At 47.4% G+C, this 14,928-nt stretch overlaps 1 protein-coding gene across 1 annotated transcript in view; it reads right to left on the reverse strand.

The window, feature by feature from the left end:
* LOC135258529 (ceramide kinase-like) overlaps nt 1-14,928 on the reverse strand; it is a 34,431-nt gene that overhangs the window by 11,950 nt on the left and 7,553 nt on the right. The window contains exons 3-12 of the mRNA XM_064341998.1: nt 11,784-11,915; nt 11,249-11,371; nt 10,598-10,723; nt 9,707-9,773; nt 8,117-8,262; nt 3,467-3,541; nt 2,466-2,618; nt 2,239-2,344; nt 1,706-1,788; nt 187-241 (exon numbers count right to left, since the gene is read on the reverse strand). Of these exons, the coding sequence (XP_064198068.1) occupies nt 187-241; nt 1,706-1,788; nt 2,239-2,344; nt 2,466-2,618; nt 3,467-3,541; nt 8,117-8,262; nt 9,707-9,773; nt 10,598-10,723; nt 11,249-11,371; nt 11,784-11,915 (1,066 nt within the window). The remainder of the gene's footprint in view (nt 1-186; nt 242-1,705; nt 1,789-2,238; nt 2,345-2,465; nt 2,619-3,466; nt 3,542-8,116; nt 8,263-9,706; nt 9,774-10,597; nt 10,724-11,248; nt 11,372-11,783; nt 11,916-14,928) is intronic.

A 14,928-nucleotide genomic window follows, 5' to 3' on the forward strand; every position in this document is an offset into this window, starting at 1 on the left:
TGGTCAGTTGACCTATGTTGGTGTGGACGAGGAGGAGTGACGTCAGGTAAGTTGGGACGGGAGCGAGTTGCGATGGAGGAGTGAGTCGGCGGTTGGTACGATGGTCCGGTGAGCGGCGGGGCGACAGGCCTTGGGTGTGCCGGAGGGCGGGGACGGCAGCTTGGATGGGTGGTTGGGCCAGGAAACAGTTCCAGGCGCGACGTCGACCAGGAACTTCCACCCCGCCAGTCACCCTCCATCTCTACAGCACGCAATCAAACAGGAAGCCATGGACTCATACTCTACTCAACACACAACACGATGACGAGGCAGATACACAATGCACCCTCAACCCATTTCACAATAACTAAGAATTTACAGAACAAAGTAAACTACTCATACTCCCAACACGTTCAACCATGAGATTAATCCTGTATTTTACATCAACAAATGTTAGATTGATGTTAAATAAATTTCCAGCACCAGCTCCTTTGAGAACACAGAATAAAATAGTGTCTGAAGATTGACTTTATAAAAATGTCACCCATGCCAAAACATCTAATTGTTTAAAGATTTTCGACATAATTTGCATTTATTTTCGCATTTAGCAGGCAGAAAAATCTGGGTCTCGAGAGGGCGGGTAAGTAAACCAACAGCAAAGTAATGGAGTCAAAAGCAATGAAGGGGGTGCCAGCTGTGTTTAGCAGTTTCTCCTTAATGGGATAATACTTGTGGAACTCTACTTTAAAATGACATTTCAAAGGGACAAAAAAACAGAATGTGGACCCACTGCCTGCACCACTGCTCTGCCTTTCAAGTGTCACTGTTGCATTGTGGGTATCTCATTTGCAGGCAGCCGGCACGCGTGGTTTTTTTTGTAGCGGCGGTGATATTTCCACTCCAAACGGAGCCGTAATGATGTGGCTGCTCACTCGAACGGGGAGGCTGCAGTCAGGTTTGGCAGGGACGCTATCGCTCTGATTACGAGGGTGGCCTCCTCTCTCCCACGGCCCCGCGGGGCCCCTCGGGAGCCCCATTCCCATTCCCCCCCCCCCACCAGACCAGCGCCGAGAAGGAGACGCTCCGGAGATCAACATGCAAAACTGCCAATTAGGGAGCGGGGAGCGCGGCCCGTTGTTTTCCAGTAAACACAGCTTATCTGTCGCTCCGCATAAGCAAACACAAATCACGTTCACCACGCTCGCGTGACACTTTCCCAGAAGTCCCCCCTGCTCGGCGCGCGGCGATCGCTGAGCGGCAGAGATAATGTGTGGCTCCCGATGAAAGCGAGCGCTCCCCTGGCGCCCATCCGCCAGGCGCCCTCCCGCCGCTCGGCTCGGCGTCACAACGGACGAGGAGGCCAAACTCGGGGACGGATTCGCAGGGAGACCTGCAGTCTTCCCGGGAAGACGCGCGGCTTTGTCGGGAGAGACAGTAACCGGGACACCCAGAGCCCTGCTGGATGCTAACCCAATTGTGTTTCCCCCTTTGATACGCACACTGGCGATGCCATAATCTTTCACATACACACACACACGCACACACACAGACACACACTCACACACAGACAGACAAACACACACACTCACACACAGACACAGACAAACACACACACACACAGGCACGCGCACACACACGCACACACACAGACATAAACAGACACTCACACACACACACACAAAAGAGAAAGGCTTTAAAGAGGAATGGGAGCATGCCAGCTTCTCACCGCTGCAGGAGACGGGCTCCTCCATCTTGTGGAGCTGCGCCTCCTCGGAGAGGAGCTTCCCGTTATGCTGGCAGATGTAGCACCTGCAGGGGGAGGCAGGAGAGATGGGCTGTCAGTGAGCACACTCCACACACAGTGTGCGGGTCTTCCACAGGACCACATAGGGCCGAGCGCATCTTTCCTGTGTGAGATGAGCGCAGTGTTTTAACCAGGAACAAAGGCCTGTCTTTTTCCTTCTAGGGGACTCTGATGTAAAGGATTTTTTTAAAAACTGAGCTTGTGACCAGAAGAGTACAGGTCCAAATTCCCAGGTCCAAAAATGCCACTGTAACCTTGAGAGAGATACTTACTGTAAACCAAACTGCTTCAGTTCTGGCTGCATTAAGGGATAGCGTTGACAAAGAAAAACGTGACCAAGGCCACTCGTGTTTCTGCTAAGCAACTAAATAACTGAATATAATGTAGCAATATATGTGAATGGTTTTATTGCAGGTACATCTTATTTATTTAAATAGATTTTATGGCTTATTTACCCAGCTCTGCACTTGGTCTTGTCCCTCGGATTCCCCAAGATATCTGTAGCTGGTAGAAACGATACGGTCCCTTCATAGTGATGATGCGTCAGAAATGTCTTCACACCTGCAACGTGAAGACGTAATGAAATCCATGCCTTCAGAGACCGCGCCACGGACGGAACCGCGGGGACGTAACGGGCAAAGCGGACCGTGTGGCGTCTCCTTCGCTGACGCGGGTCGCTCACCTGAGAAGTTGTACCTGGCCGGGCCCATCCAGCGCTTCCTCTCGCTGTCGGCCAGCACGTCGCCGTAGAAACCGTACCCGAGCAGGGACACCGAGTACCTGAGGAAGGTGTTGTTGTGGTGGACCGAGCAGACGTCCAGGGGCTGGTAGTCCCCTGCAGAGGGAATCCCCAGAACCCGCACCCCGTGAGTGAGAAGCTGTGAGCAGCCTCCCCCCCTGCCCCCCTGCCCCCCAATCTGAAATGCAGCCATTTCTTTCACTTCACCACAGTTAGCACAAGTAAGTAGGGCAGGGCTTCTCTAAGGGCTCGCGGTGTGGCACTGTGAGTTAATGATCTTGGCTTGCCACCGGGGGGATATAGGCTACAATCCCCAGTGGGGCAGCAGCAGCAGCACCTGTGAACCTGACTACTAAATGGATGTGTGGCACAGTGGCTAACAAACTGGGATTGTAACCAGAACTTTGCAAGTTCTATTCCCCAAGGGGGGGGGGGGGAACCACCATTGTACCCTTCAGCAGAATAAGCTGACTTGCTCCTGTGAAATATCCATCTGTATAAAAGTGTAAATGAAGCTATGAATCTTGTCCTGGATCAGGGCGTCAGCTAAGATCATATTTATGAGCTAAACTAAATAATGCATGTATGTATCTATGCAAGTATGTATCTACATCTACTACTACTACTACTACTACTACTACTACTACTACTACTACTACTACTACTACTACTACTACTACTACTACTACTAATTATTATTGTAAACCATATATTTTATCCATTTCTGTAAAATTAACACTATGCAACTCATTCTAGATAAGTGTGTCTATTAATCTAATAAATGATAGTAAGCGGAGAAAGACCGGATGGATGGTAGACAGGAAATATCCTTCTTCCTGACCTATTTGTTCATTGACAGCACAGCAGGGAGACCCTGAGCACAGATAACACGCGTATATCTGTCAGCTGCAGACTTTGGTCACGTCTGGAGAAAATCCGCTCACCCACGATGACGTGCAAGGCCGAGGTCGCGGGGTCGTTGGTCCCCACCGTGGCGTAGCAGATGCAGTCGGTTGAGCCTGGATTTTAAAAAAAGAGAGAGAGAGAGATTCAGTCACCGGCGTTAGCGTCGTACGCCGAGCCCTAATGCGAAAAAGTGACACAAGGTTCAGGAAGCGGTGGGCTCTCAAGGTTAAAGGAAGCCGTTAATATCCGCGGCCCGCTAGGCCGATAATGGCTCGGATGCGGCGCCCCGAAAGTGCTACGACAGGAAAAAATAAAAAATAAAAAAATAAAACGGAAAAAAAATCTAAAGCATCGGCGAGCATTACGGAAAGCACTTTATACTTAGAACATGAGTCATCAAAGCCCAATAACGCTGGGCACGAAGCTTACCAATGTATCTACAGTACTCTTCCTAAAAGCCAATGTGCCATTCTGTTCAAAAGCAGGGAGGAGGGGAGGAGGGGGGAAACCTCAAAGGAAGAATTTCAAGACGGCCCTCATCGTACAGATCAGCAGGTTTATCGCCGGGGCCCCGATATTCAGCTTGATCAGCACGAGATCAGCATGCGAGGGGAGCGGAGTGTCATAACCGTCGATTAGACTCCTGATAAAAATAAATACATAAATATCGCCGAATTACGCCGAGGTCTCCCTGGCGCTGCGTTTGAATAATGAACCGCCGCATAAGAGCGGGGCGGGGGGTGAGCTCAGAGCGGAGTCTGGCTACGGTAAACAATGAGCCGGTTGCACCGCTGCCAGCCAGGAGCTTTACTGAGCTCACACGGGACTTCAGAGAGACGAGAGCTTGGCATCGTTTCCTCTTCTTTACAGCCATCACTCCATGATCACATCGCGGCATGAGTAATATACTTTTATTTCGCCGAGATAGAAAAGCAGCGTTGCATCTGATCCAGGCACGCAAGAGTTCGCACGTTTAATTTCTCAGCATTTTGACTGGTAGAAATAAAATAAGGTTACATTCCCCATTGAATTTTTTTTAATCAATGTTGACTACGGGACTCTTAAAAATAAACTTTACTGCTGATTTATTAGTTGGGTTACATTGCTATTAAATAAAAAAGCACAGAAGTTTGCTGTCTGTCACGTGTTTTGGCATCAAGTAGTCATGTGACATTTAATTACAGCAAAAACTGGCAAGAAACTTGGATTAAGGGCCATGACTATGTTTACATGCATGCAATATTCTGAATAATGGTGCTTTATCCTGACAATGGTCAAACTGCAAACAAGCTGTTGAAGTGCATCATTCAAAACTGATGTTGCCATTAAGCCGCATATGCTAATCAGGGTGTTGCATATGAACCCTGTTGGCTATGTGTAAATTATTTGGGATAATGTGTATTATTTGGGAAAGATGCTTGCTTCCGCGCTACCTCGTAAAATAGCATATTGAGAAACGGTCATTCTCATCAATACCCACAACAATTTTCTCAGCAATATTTTCTAAAGACTCTCTCGCATCCAGATACTGAATTGTATTCACGTGTTCGGGGACAGAAATCTGCTTGCAGAAGCTCCGTAATGCGAGCTATTTGGCTGCAAACGCGATGGCAAGCTGGGGAGTGAATTAAGAAAGATTCCTTGGGCAATGTGCAAATGTAAGCTTATTTGCAGGTGGGAGGTATATTCCAAATAGCACGCTTACCCGACTCAATATATTCAGTTTTCACTATTCGTACATATTCAGGATATTTGAATGTGAAGTGTCTACCTGCAAACATAGTCACTGGCATAATCAGTTGCTAAGAATGTAATATTATGGGATGTTGGGGATTCCATAAGTAAAGAATGCATATGGAGATGTAGCTCTGGTATGGACTGATTGATTTCAGAATATTTCTACTGGAGTTAGGAAGATACAGCACTTACAGCATCCATACACCCATTTTCAGCAATGGCATAAAACCTTTAGATGTTCATGGTGCGACATAGCCGAACCAGACAGGTACAGGCTCCAAGGTAATGGGCTGCCTGGTTGTCGCTGTTGTGCAAACTTAACCGAAAGACAAACATTTGTCACTTCCTGAATATTCAATAAGGAAGGAAACACGCTATTCTTCACTCAGGCTTATGCATTTAAGTTAATCATTTTTGACAGCTCAAGGCCCTGTGGAAGCACCTGCTAACAGAAGACATTACGAAACGTTTTACACTTACATTACCCCCAGCACTTAGGCCCCGGACGAAGGGGGGGGGGGGGGAGCTGTGCCAGATTGACAAAGGGGTTTGGCGTCTCAAAACTTGTTTGTTGGTCTTTGCAGCATACAAGCTTTTACAGTGTAACGGCCTCTGTGCCATAAATTGGGTTGAGATTTTATGTCTGGGTCACGGGTAAGAGCTGGAAATGAGAGGACCAAAGAACCCACACACAGGCAAAGCCATACACACGCACACGCACACAGACAAGCACACACATACAAACACACACACACACACACACACACAAGCAAGGGAAAAAGATTCCGAGAGCTGTACACTAGCAGCACTCAGAATCTTGGACAAGCGGGCACAACCACTCCCCCCCCACCTGAAAACAAAAACCCAGCAGAGAGAAAAAAAAAAAAAAAAACCTTTCACAAAATCCCTGAGGGTCCTGAGCAGAGGGGTGGCAGTGATGCTGAACAGAAAGCTGCAGGCTTGATTCCCAGGTCTGAATCTCAGGCGGGGAACAGCTATTTACCCACGACCCCTTGCCTGAACAATGTAAATAATCATACGGTAAAACACGACGCTAACTACGATAATAACAATCACAACAAAGATTACAGCGCTTTACAAACATAGCGCATGTAGTGGCTCGCAGGGGAAAGCATTAAGAGAGGAAGAAAAAAGAAAATTAAAATAATTTCCAATGGGGAAAGAATAAAGTAACACTGATGTGCAGGTATTCAAGATCTAGAGAACAATGAAAGCAAAATAACTTTGGGGAAAAAAACTAAAAGGAATTAAAAGCAAGACTTTAAAAAGTGGGTTTTCAATTCGAAGCTAAAGCCGATGCCCGAGGGAGCAAAGCTAATTGGTTGAGTCATTTCATTGCGCAATCAAAAGCTACAAAAAAAAAAAAAAAAAACAAGGCAAAGACTGCCCTTGCTTTTCATTCCACTTCTGGGAACATACATAAATGAGTCTTGTGTTGTTATCATTACTGCCAGCGTGGTCTTGAGACGGGAATAAATCACACCTTATCCGGAGAGCGGTGGGCCGAGTTCTGTCATTTATGCTCGCTTTCATCAATTTAAAAGGACGACGTGGACCCCGTAATGGACTTTTGAAGGATGGACCTCCGCCTTTTCCCCAAATGCGTTGTCGCCGCGGCGCCGCGCGGTTGCCACGCGACTCTCCGCTGTCCCTTAGCAACACGACGTTCATTCTGAATTCTGAAGGTGACTCACGCAGCTGTCGTCGCACCGGCCACTTCGCCCGGCCTACAGCGGTGCCTGCCGCGGCCCCGGAACGAGCGATCGCTTCGCCGCCCCCGCCGCGCTCAGCGACACGCCCGTGCCTGCGCGAACGCGGAGGCGGAATGACACGCGTGCGTGCAGGGCGTGTGCGGCGCTAACTAGGACACCCGAGGGGATGTTTTCGGTAGTAGTCAGGTCGTGCCACGTTGCACTCCGATATAAGAAGCTCTACGAGCTTCAAATACCGGGAAACAAATCTGGTAGCGTAAGGTATGCGCTTCAGCATGTCTGAACATCTATTCGGGAAAAAATATCACAGATCATTAACTGTACATTAACAACCGGCTTCCTGGTCATAACAACCGTACATTCTAGTAAAATGCATTACATGGTCAAACGTATGTGGACACTTGACATCCACTTGACTTCTCATCCAAAATTATGGGCATTAATATGGATTTGGTCCAACCTTCGCTGCTACAACCTAGACTCTTCTGGGAAGGATTTATACTAGATGTTGGAGCATTGCTACAGGGATTTGCTTCCATTCGGCCAGGAGGGCATTAGAGAGGTCGGGCCCTGATTGGGCGATTAGGCCTGGTTTCTGGAACATTCCTCTGTCTGAGGGACAGACGAAGATTCAATATTCAGTAACTGTAATGCGATTTGTCCTTGGCTTTGAGCCTCACATAGGTCCTTTTTACTTTTTTGTCTCCGCAATTCACTGGCATTCGTGAAAACCGATTTGGGAAATTTTTTATAAAGTAAAGAAAAAAAGGTCTGCTGAAATTTTTCACTTAAAAGTTTGAAACAAAGCATGTTGTGGTCGGGCAGAATCGGGTGTTGAGGTCAGTGAAGCAGGAAGCGTAGCAGGACCCAGCTCCGAGAGTAATAGCCGAGCTCCCAATGGATCCTGATATCTGTTGCTGCAGCCAGGAAACCAACACTATAACACATGCTCAGATGGTTGCCAGGTAACCCTCTCTAAATGCCAAATGGATTGGCTTCAGCTGCTTTATACATGAACGCTCCCAACAACTTAAATGTGTTGTTAATTCAGTGTGGCAGGGATCTCGCTCCAAATTAATCCAAACCAGGGAACGGGGGAAAGTTTTTTTGAGCACATTTTATTGCACTGATATTTTATTTTCTTCAACCAACCAAAAGACATCTCAAGGTTTTTTTTTTTCTACACCGCAATTCAAATCCGTGACTGAATAAAGGTACCTGCGGGAATGATGCCGATCCGGATTCCGCACGGCACCAGCTTCTCTTCTGCACAGTTCTGGTCCACGCCGCAGTCCGCCTGCATTCGCGAGACCAGCCCGTGAACGATCTCGCTGAACATGCCGTCGCCCCCGACGCAGACCACCCTGCCGAAGGCCAAACGCTGAGTTCAGTTTCACTCGACTCATTACATATACAGCGTTAGCGCTACAGCCTATAGCACCCCACTCACTCTCATTACACAGCGTTAGCGCTAAAGCCTATAGCATCCCACTCCCTCTCATTACACTGTGTTAATGCTAAAGCCTATAGCACCCCACTCACTCTCATTACACTGCGTTAGCGCTAAAGCCTATAGCATCCCACTCCCTCTCATTACACTGCGTTAGCGCTAAAGCCTATAGCATCCCACTCCCTCTCATTACACTGTGTTAATGCTAAAGCCTATAGCACCCCACTCACTCTCATTACACTGCGTTAGCGCTAAAGCCTATAGCATCCCACTCCCTCTCATTACACTGTGTTAATGCTAAAGCCTATAGCACCCCACTCACTCTCATTACACTGCGTTAGCGCTAAAGCCTATAGCATCCCACTCCCTCTCATTACACTGTGTTAATGCTAAAGCCTATAGCATCCCACTCCCTCTCATTACACTGTGTTAATGCTAAAGCCTATAGCACCCCACTCCCTCTAACTACATGACACTGATATCACTTGTGACCTCTGAAAAAACATTAGCATTGTGGAGATATTTTAGCCCCTCAAAATCCCCTTGATTTAAAGTATGTTTTTTATTTGGGGGGGGCTATTATTTTGGGGATGGCGTAGTATTTTGTTACTCATAAAAACTACACCGTTATTAACCAAAATGGTAGGCAGATCACAAAAAAAGCAGCCAGAGGAAATAATCTGTTTAATCCCTTTGGCTTCGGGGTTCATGATAAATAAGCTGTTATCTGACCCCTCAGAGCTGATGAAAACTTTGGGTCGGCTGCCAAGTCCATTTAGCCGAACCGGCGGTTAAAATCCATCCCCTCGAGAGGGACGGGGCGTGACTCTGCTCAACAGGAGCACATGAGTCACAGGGGCCCGCTTTAGACAGGCTAGCTGCGCTTAAGGTCACTGCCGATGCCCGAGCAACACCCCTCAGCTTCCTCATTCAAACATTTATTTCGGAGTAAAGCGCTTGAGGAAAAATAGGAAACATGCTGGGGCTTTGCCAAGATAGCCTTGCAAGTGATAGTGGATGAGAACACAGCAAGGCCAGGATTTTGGTATTCTGGTATATTTTTGTTAGCATTTCTTCCTTTTCATTTTTAGCATTTTTAGCGACGGCTTTTCCCAGCAAAGCGCTATTTCCTCTCAGCTCAAATTGTCGTGTTATAGCGAAACTCATTTTTTTCCCCACTATAACACGTGTATGATATAATAATATACAGAACAGAACAGATATTTTCTGGCCACATTTATGCTTTGAAACAGAGGACAACTCTTTGGTGACCACATGCAGAGAACAGTAACGTGCCAGTCGTTGTAATGAAAGGCTTTTTTTTTCTCCCACTTTCATCCATTCTGATTCCCACATACCCATCATATTTCTTTAGGTCCGCCTCCATCTTCAAGTGGTCCCGGGCATGATTTGCATATTCAGTAACTACAAAACCAATAAATAAACATCAATTTAAATAATTAACCAAGTCCACCACAGACACACACACAAACACAGACATAATCGCACACACACAACAACACAATATAATACACAATCCATTTTTTTCCATACCCCAATGAGGCTGTTATGAAAGTGAGATAGATACTCTGTGTAACAGAAGCGAAGGTTTTATGTTTGGCCGAGGCAAACAGAACTTTACCAGTTGCTATGGTAATTTAGTCACATGTGACATTCAGAGGGCAGGAACCGTACGGAAACAAGCCACGATACCCTTTATATAAAAGATAAAAACAAACAAACTGAAACCCCGGAGGGACTGGTTGATTTTCAAAAGACTTCGGCCCATTTACTGAAAGACAGGCCCAATAAGGCTGCTAGCTGGGGGCGCTGTGGACCATCTGCATCGACGAGGTCATTAGATCAAACATTATTCCCGCGTCCGCTGTGAAGGGGATACGCGGTCTCCCGTTCGTGAAATACCAACACGACTGTAAAATTCTCTCGCGCTGTTGCGCAACAGTCCATCGGTCACATGGTGGTTATATACGATAGCGAGGTGCCAATATCAGGTATGGACCGCAGCCACCTTAAGGACTGCGATAAATAATTGATGCCTTTGGATTCCCGTGTTTATCGACCATCAGAGCTTCCATTATAGTATTTTTGTGATGGATGGGGCAATAAATAAAATCATATTCCCCGCCATGTTCGGCAGACTTGGCCATTTGCCTACAGAGATCAATTTGCCGGCCACCAAGGCTCGCTTTTTATTTAAATGTTAATGTCGGGCGCTGACAGCTACTCACCAATCACGTCGGTGGATATCGAGGCACGGGAAAAGAGCGGGGCCACTTTTTCCTCGTAGATCAGTTTCCCCTGTTGTTTCCCTCCGTAGGGATTAATATACACCAGCAAATGCTTTGGTCTGCTGGCTGCGAAAACAACAAGAGGCTCGATCATTAAATGGAAGCCAGGCTATTTGCTTAGCCGCGGCGGCACAGCTGACAACAGCACCATCATTTTCAGCCGCCGAAAAAACCTTTCGAGGAATGACGCCAGGCGGGTGCGGTGCGTTGCCCCCAAACTCCAAAAAGCGACAGTGAGGAACCTTCCGCCATTATCCTACAGATCAATTTCATATATATATATTTTTTTTGAAGATGGGAGCCCCAGACCAAAACCAATAAACAACATAGAAATATTAATTATGAAACCCAAGTCAGCAGAATTAATCCACAAACAGCAGGCAACAAAACAACAGAAGTGAATGCAATCCCTCTGGGATGGGGACACAACATTTATATGAAGTTTTCCTTGATGAAAGGCCTGGGCTCAATCACCATTACTCAACATGTCTTTTTAGAGAAATAAACTAAGGATATCGACTTGACGTCAAAGGTTTGTTGATCTGATGGTGCTGATTATGTTGTGTGTAAAGGCGGCAGAGGGGGACGTACTCAGCAGTAACAGCTGTTCCCTGATGCTCTGGACCCATTGCTGACACAGCGTCCAATCAGAGCAGTGGAAGGTGACATCACTGCACCGCCAGCGGTGCTGCCGTCCCCTCTCAACGTAGGACACTGAGAGACAGAGGAGGAGAGAAAGTGAGATGAACGGGGGGCAAAGACAGAGAAAGGATAGAGAGTGAAAGAGAGGAGGCAATAAATACAGGAAATACGCAGAGAGAGGGGCAAGCAGATGCAGAAAGAGAAAAAAAGACTAAATAGAGCAACAGAGAGGAATATAGAAACAGAAAGAGAGAGAGAGGCAGAGGGAGAGAGAGTATGAGAGAATGAGAGCGAGAAACAGGGAGGGGAAATACAAAGGCCAACGGCAAACAGAAAGACACAAGAACCGTGAGAAATGGCGGGGTGATTACGATCTTTCAGCTGCCCGTGGAATTCTCATCGAGATAACTACAAGGCGTTCTCCCTCAGAGGGAAGAAAAGGGGCACGACTGTATCTGTGTAAGAGACACGCGGGTCCCCGTACCTGTGAAAGCACATGGATATCCTTCAGTAGGCTTCTGCGACAGCTTCTGCCACCTTCCCTCGTCTTTGGTCCGACTGTCCGCTTCCGCCTCTCGAACCGCTACGATTTCGGGCACGGGAACACAGTAGCTGCCTGCTTAAGATACAACACACATCCATCACGTTTATTTTAACGACTCAATACTGTACAGGTTCTAAACTGCACCGTGTGCATCAATAGGTGGCCTGAGATGAAACTCATTCAGGTAAACATTCAACTCAACATAGACCGACGCAGGAGAAGGGAGAACGGGGACGGTATACATACTGCTTAAAAATGCAAGTCTATAATGGTAAAGAGACTGCCTTATGTAACATAAAGGCAATGATTTACTGTGCTTACTAAAGACCTCAAACGGTGCTCAAACAGCAATATGCAGACCCATGAATAATGCACGAACGAGGGCTTCAGCCTACAGTAAGAGATACACATACAGTACGTAGCATCCACGCGAGTCTTTCAGAGGGCACTTTTCATCATTTGTCAGTTCGTACGGCAGGTCGCTTTCAGAGCGCATGCTGATGAGATCCTCAGTAGCTTCCTGGAGCGCAAATTGTCTTTGTTGCATGGCTGTGGCTTTCCCGTGTCTTAATGCACTTACTGTATGTGTGAGGCATTTTAAAGTGAACCGATGCACTGATGAAAAAAGCTTTACGCTCACGCGTGCGTCCTCCTGATGACTGGTACAGCAACACCCAGGGAAAACGAACACCTCCGTCTCCTCCAGCTGCCGCATCAACACGTGAAACTGGCGGCCCCATTACTGTTTCCCAGGGCCGGACAAACCTCAGATTACGCCTCAGATTACTTCACGCCGATAAAGTTTTATGCGAGGAGATGTGGGTGTAAAGGGGCAATTAGGGCTTTATTCCAGGCGCGGGGTGGGTTTGGCCCCCGCTCTCGCCGCCGATTCGTCTCGCGCGTGGCAGAGAGGCGTGCCGGCATCGAGCTAATTAGCGGGCAGGGGATCGTTTGGACAACAACAAAAAAAAAAACACTGTGAAACGCCGATGGAGATAAACAAAACTGGGAATAAAATCAGGACGTTCCCGTCACCAGCGACTCCCTTGGCACCCGTTAGCCCCTCGCGTTAGCTGGTCTCTGATCTGACACGAGCCTCTGTGTACTCAGATGGGCCTTCACCCCATTAACAGGTCACGCGACCCTGAATGGTACTTTCGGTATCGATCCGCTTCTTATGACCCCTGTGGGGGGAAACGTGAACACTGGGTAACAGGAGGGAGAGTTAACAGACAGAGAGGGACTGCCCAGGGACTGCTGTAGGAAATAAACCAGGAGAGGACAGGCAGTGAGGTGTTCTCAGTACAGGTACTGGCTGGATCTCAGCGATCACGCAAGGCCGTGGAATGCATCTCAAAATCTGCGTTTGGCACTAATTCACTAGTGTTCTAATATGCAAATACACAAAAACAATAACCCTAACATATAATTTTGTCATTCATAATTTTATTATGACACTTGTGACTGGAAACGAAACCGGAGTAATTATATTGTTGTGGTTCAAGTCTGTGTCATCACCCATTGTAATCTTTAAAAAAAAGGCCTCGGAATATCTATGGTTATCAAATTCATGGTATTTTTCCCCCTGCATTTTGGATCTTTTTTTCTGAGTAAAAAATGCAGAATCCTGTGTTAAGGCAACCACTGGATCTGTATGAATCAGTTGTAGTTCAAGTGTGGGTCGTCACCCGTCGTAATCTTTCAAAAAAAAAAAGACCTCAGAATACCCGCGTTTATAGAAATCAGTGTATTGTTTTCCCCTACATTTTGGCTCTTTTTTTCCTGAGTAAAAAAATTCAGAATCCTGCGTTAATGCAACCACTGGATCAGTATGAATCAGTGGAAACAAACAGTGAGACAAGTTCAATGGGCTTGTGTACAGTCCACATTTACTCTCCTGGCAGTATCTATTACCTCAGCTCGCCGAGATGCATACGCTAGTGCGGCATTATGCGCAGTTATGCTGTTAGTGTTTGGCAAACAGAGCCTAGTGAAAGAGAATAGCTGCAACTGGAGAAGGAAATGAGGGCCATGGGGAGGGAGAGAGGACGTAGGAGAGGCAGAGGGGGAGAGGGAGAGAGAGAGAGAGAGAGAGAGACTGTTTGTTGGATCACTCACCAGCACACAAGTCCTAATCCCCTATAGTACAAACTCGTACAGCCTCAGAAATCATATAGACCATCATCACTGATGCTTGACTTTTTAATCATCAAACAGAGCTCATTCAGTAGGTGTTGAACAAAAATAAAAGGTTTGCGACATCAAGCAGTCATTGAATTAATCTATTAAAAAAAATGACAGCACTGCCTTCTTTCTCTTGGTATGCAGCCCAGTAAACTGGAAAACTAACACGAGATCCAATCCCACCTTGCTCCAAGCTCCGGACCACCGTTGCAGCAGCCCACTAATGAAGTAAGTCAAAAACGTAAATCCCAGGATGGCATGCGCTCCCTGTGCAATTAAATGAGGATTAAAGTCCCAGAGAACCTGACTCTTGCTTCCCCCTCTTCTTCGCCATTTCACATTCTGTCCTTGTTGTGGAAGCTCACTGTATGGCATTAATCCCCTCGGTGGAGACGGACCGGCTGAATCTGGCACTGCTTCGCCGCATGGGGGGGGAGGGGGGGGCTGGGGGGCATGAGAAGCCTCTGCCCCTGGCCCTCAACCCCCGCGCCCCACGAACCGGTGGCATCGGCGACACGCGAGGCGAGCGCGACACATCCGGAGACCAAACGCCGCCGACCCCGCCACGATGTAAAAATAAAAAGGACATTAAAACTGAATGTGGCGGGGTACCGGCGGCACAGAAGGACATAAGCACGCGGGTCACGGCGAGCGCCGTTCCGCAGCGGGGGTGGGGCGCGCAGTCAGCACTGCGAATCCCAAAATGCACAAGAGGACGCAGATAAAAGGATGACCTTTGCTCCGAATTTATGGATAAACATCAAGCTTATTTTTTCAAAGGCGTGCTGCTGGACGGGAGTCTTGCCAACGTGTTTTCAGGCTGAAGATAATGCCGGCCTACTGGAGATATTCTAAACGATCGCTTAAACCAGTGATACTCATGTATCCCTGGCGCAGTGTA

Source organism: Anguilla rostrata, chromosome 7 (assembly GCF_018555375.3).
Source record: "Anguilla rostrata isolate EN2019 chromosome 7, ASM1855537v3, whole genome shotgun sequence".
Taxonomy (NCBI): Eukaryota; Metazoa; Chordata; class Actinopteri; order Anguilliformes; family Anguillidae; genus Anguilla; species Anguilla rostrata.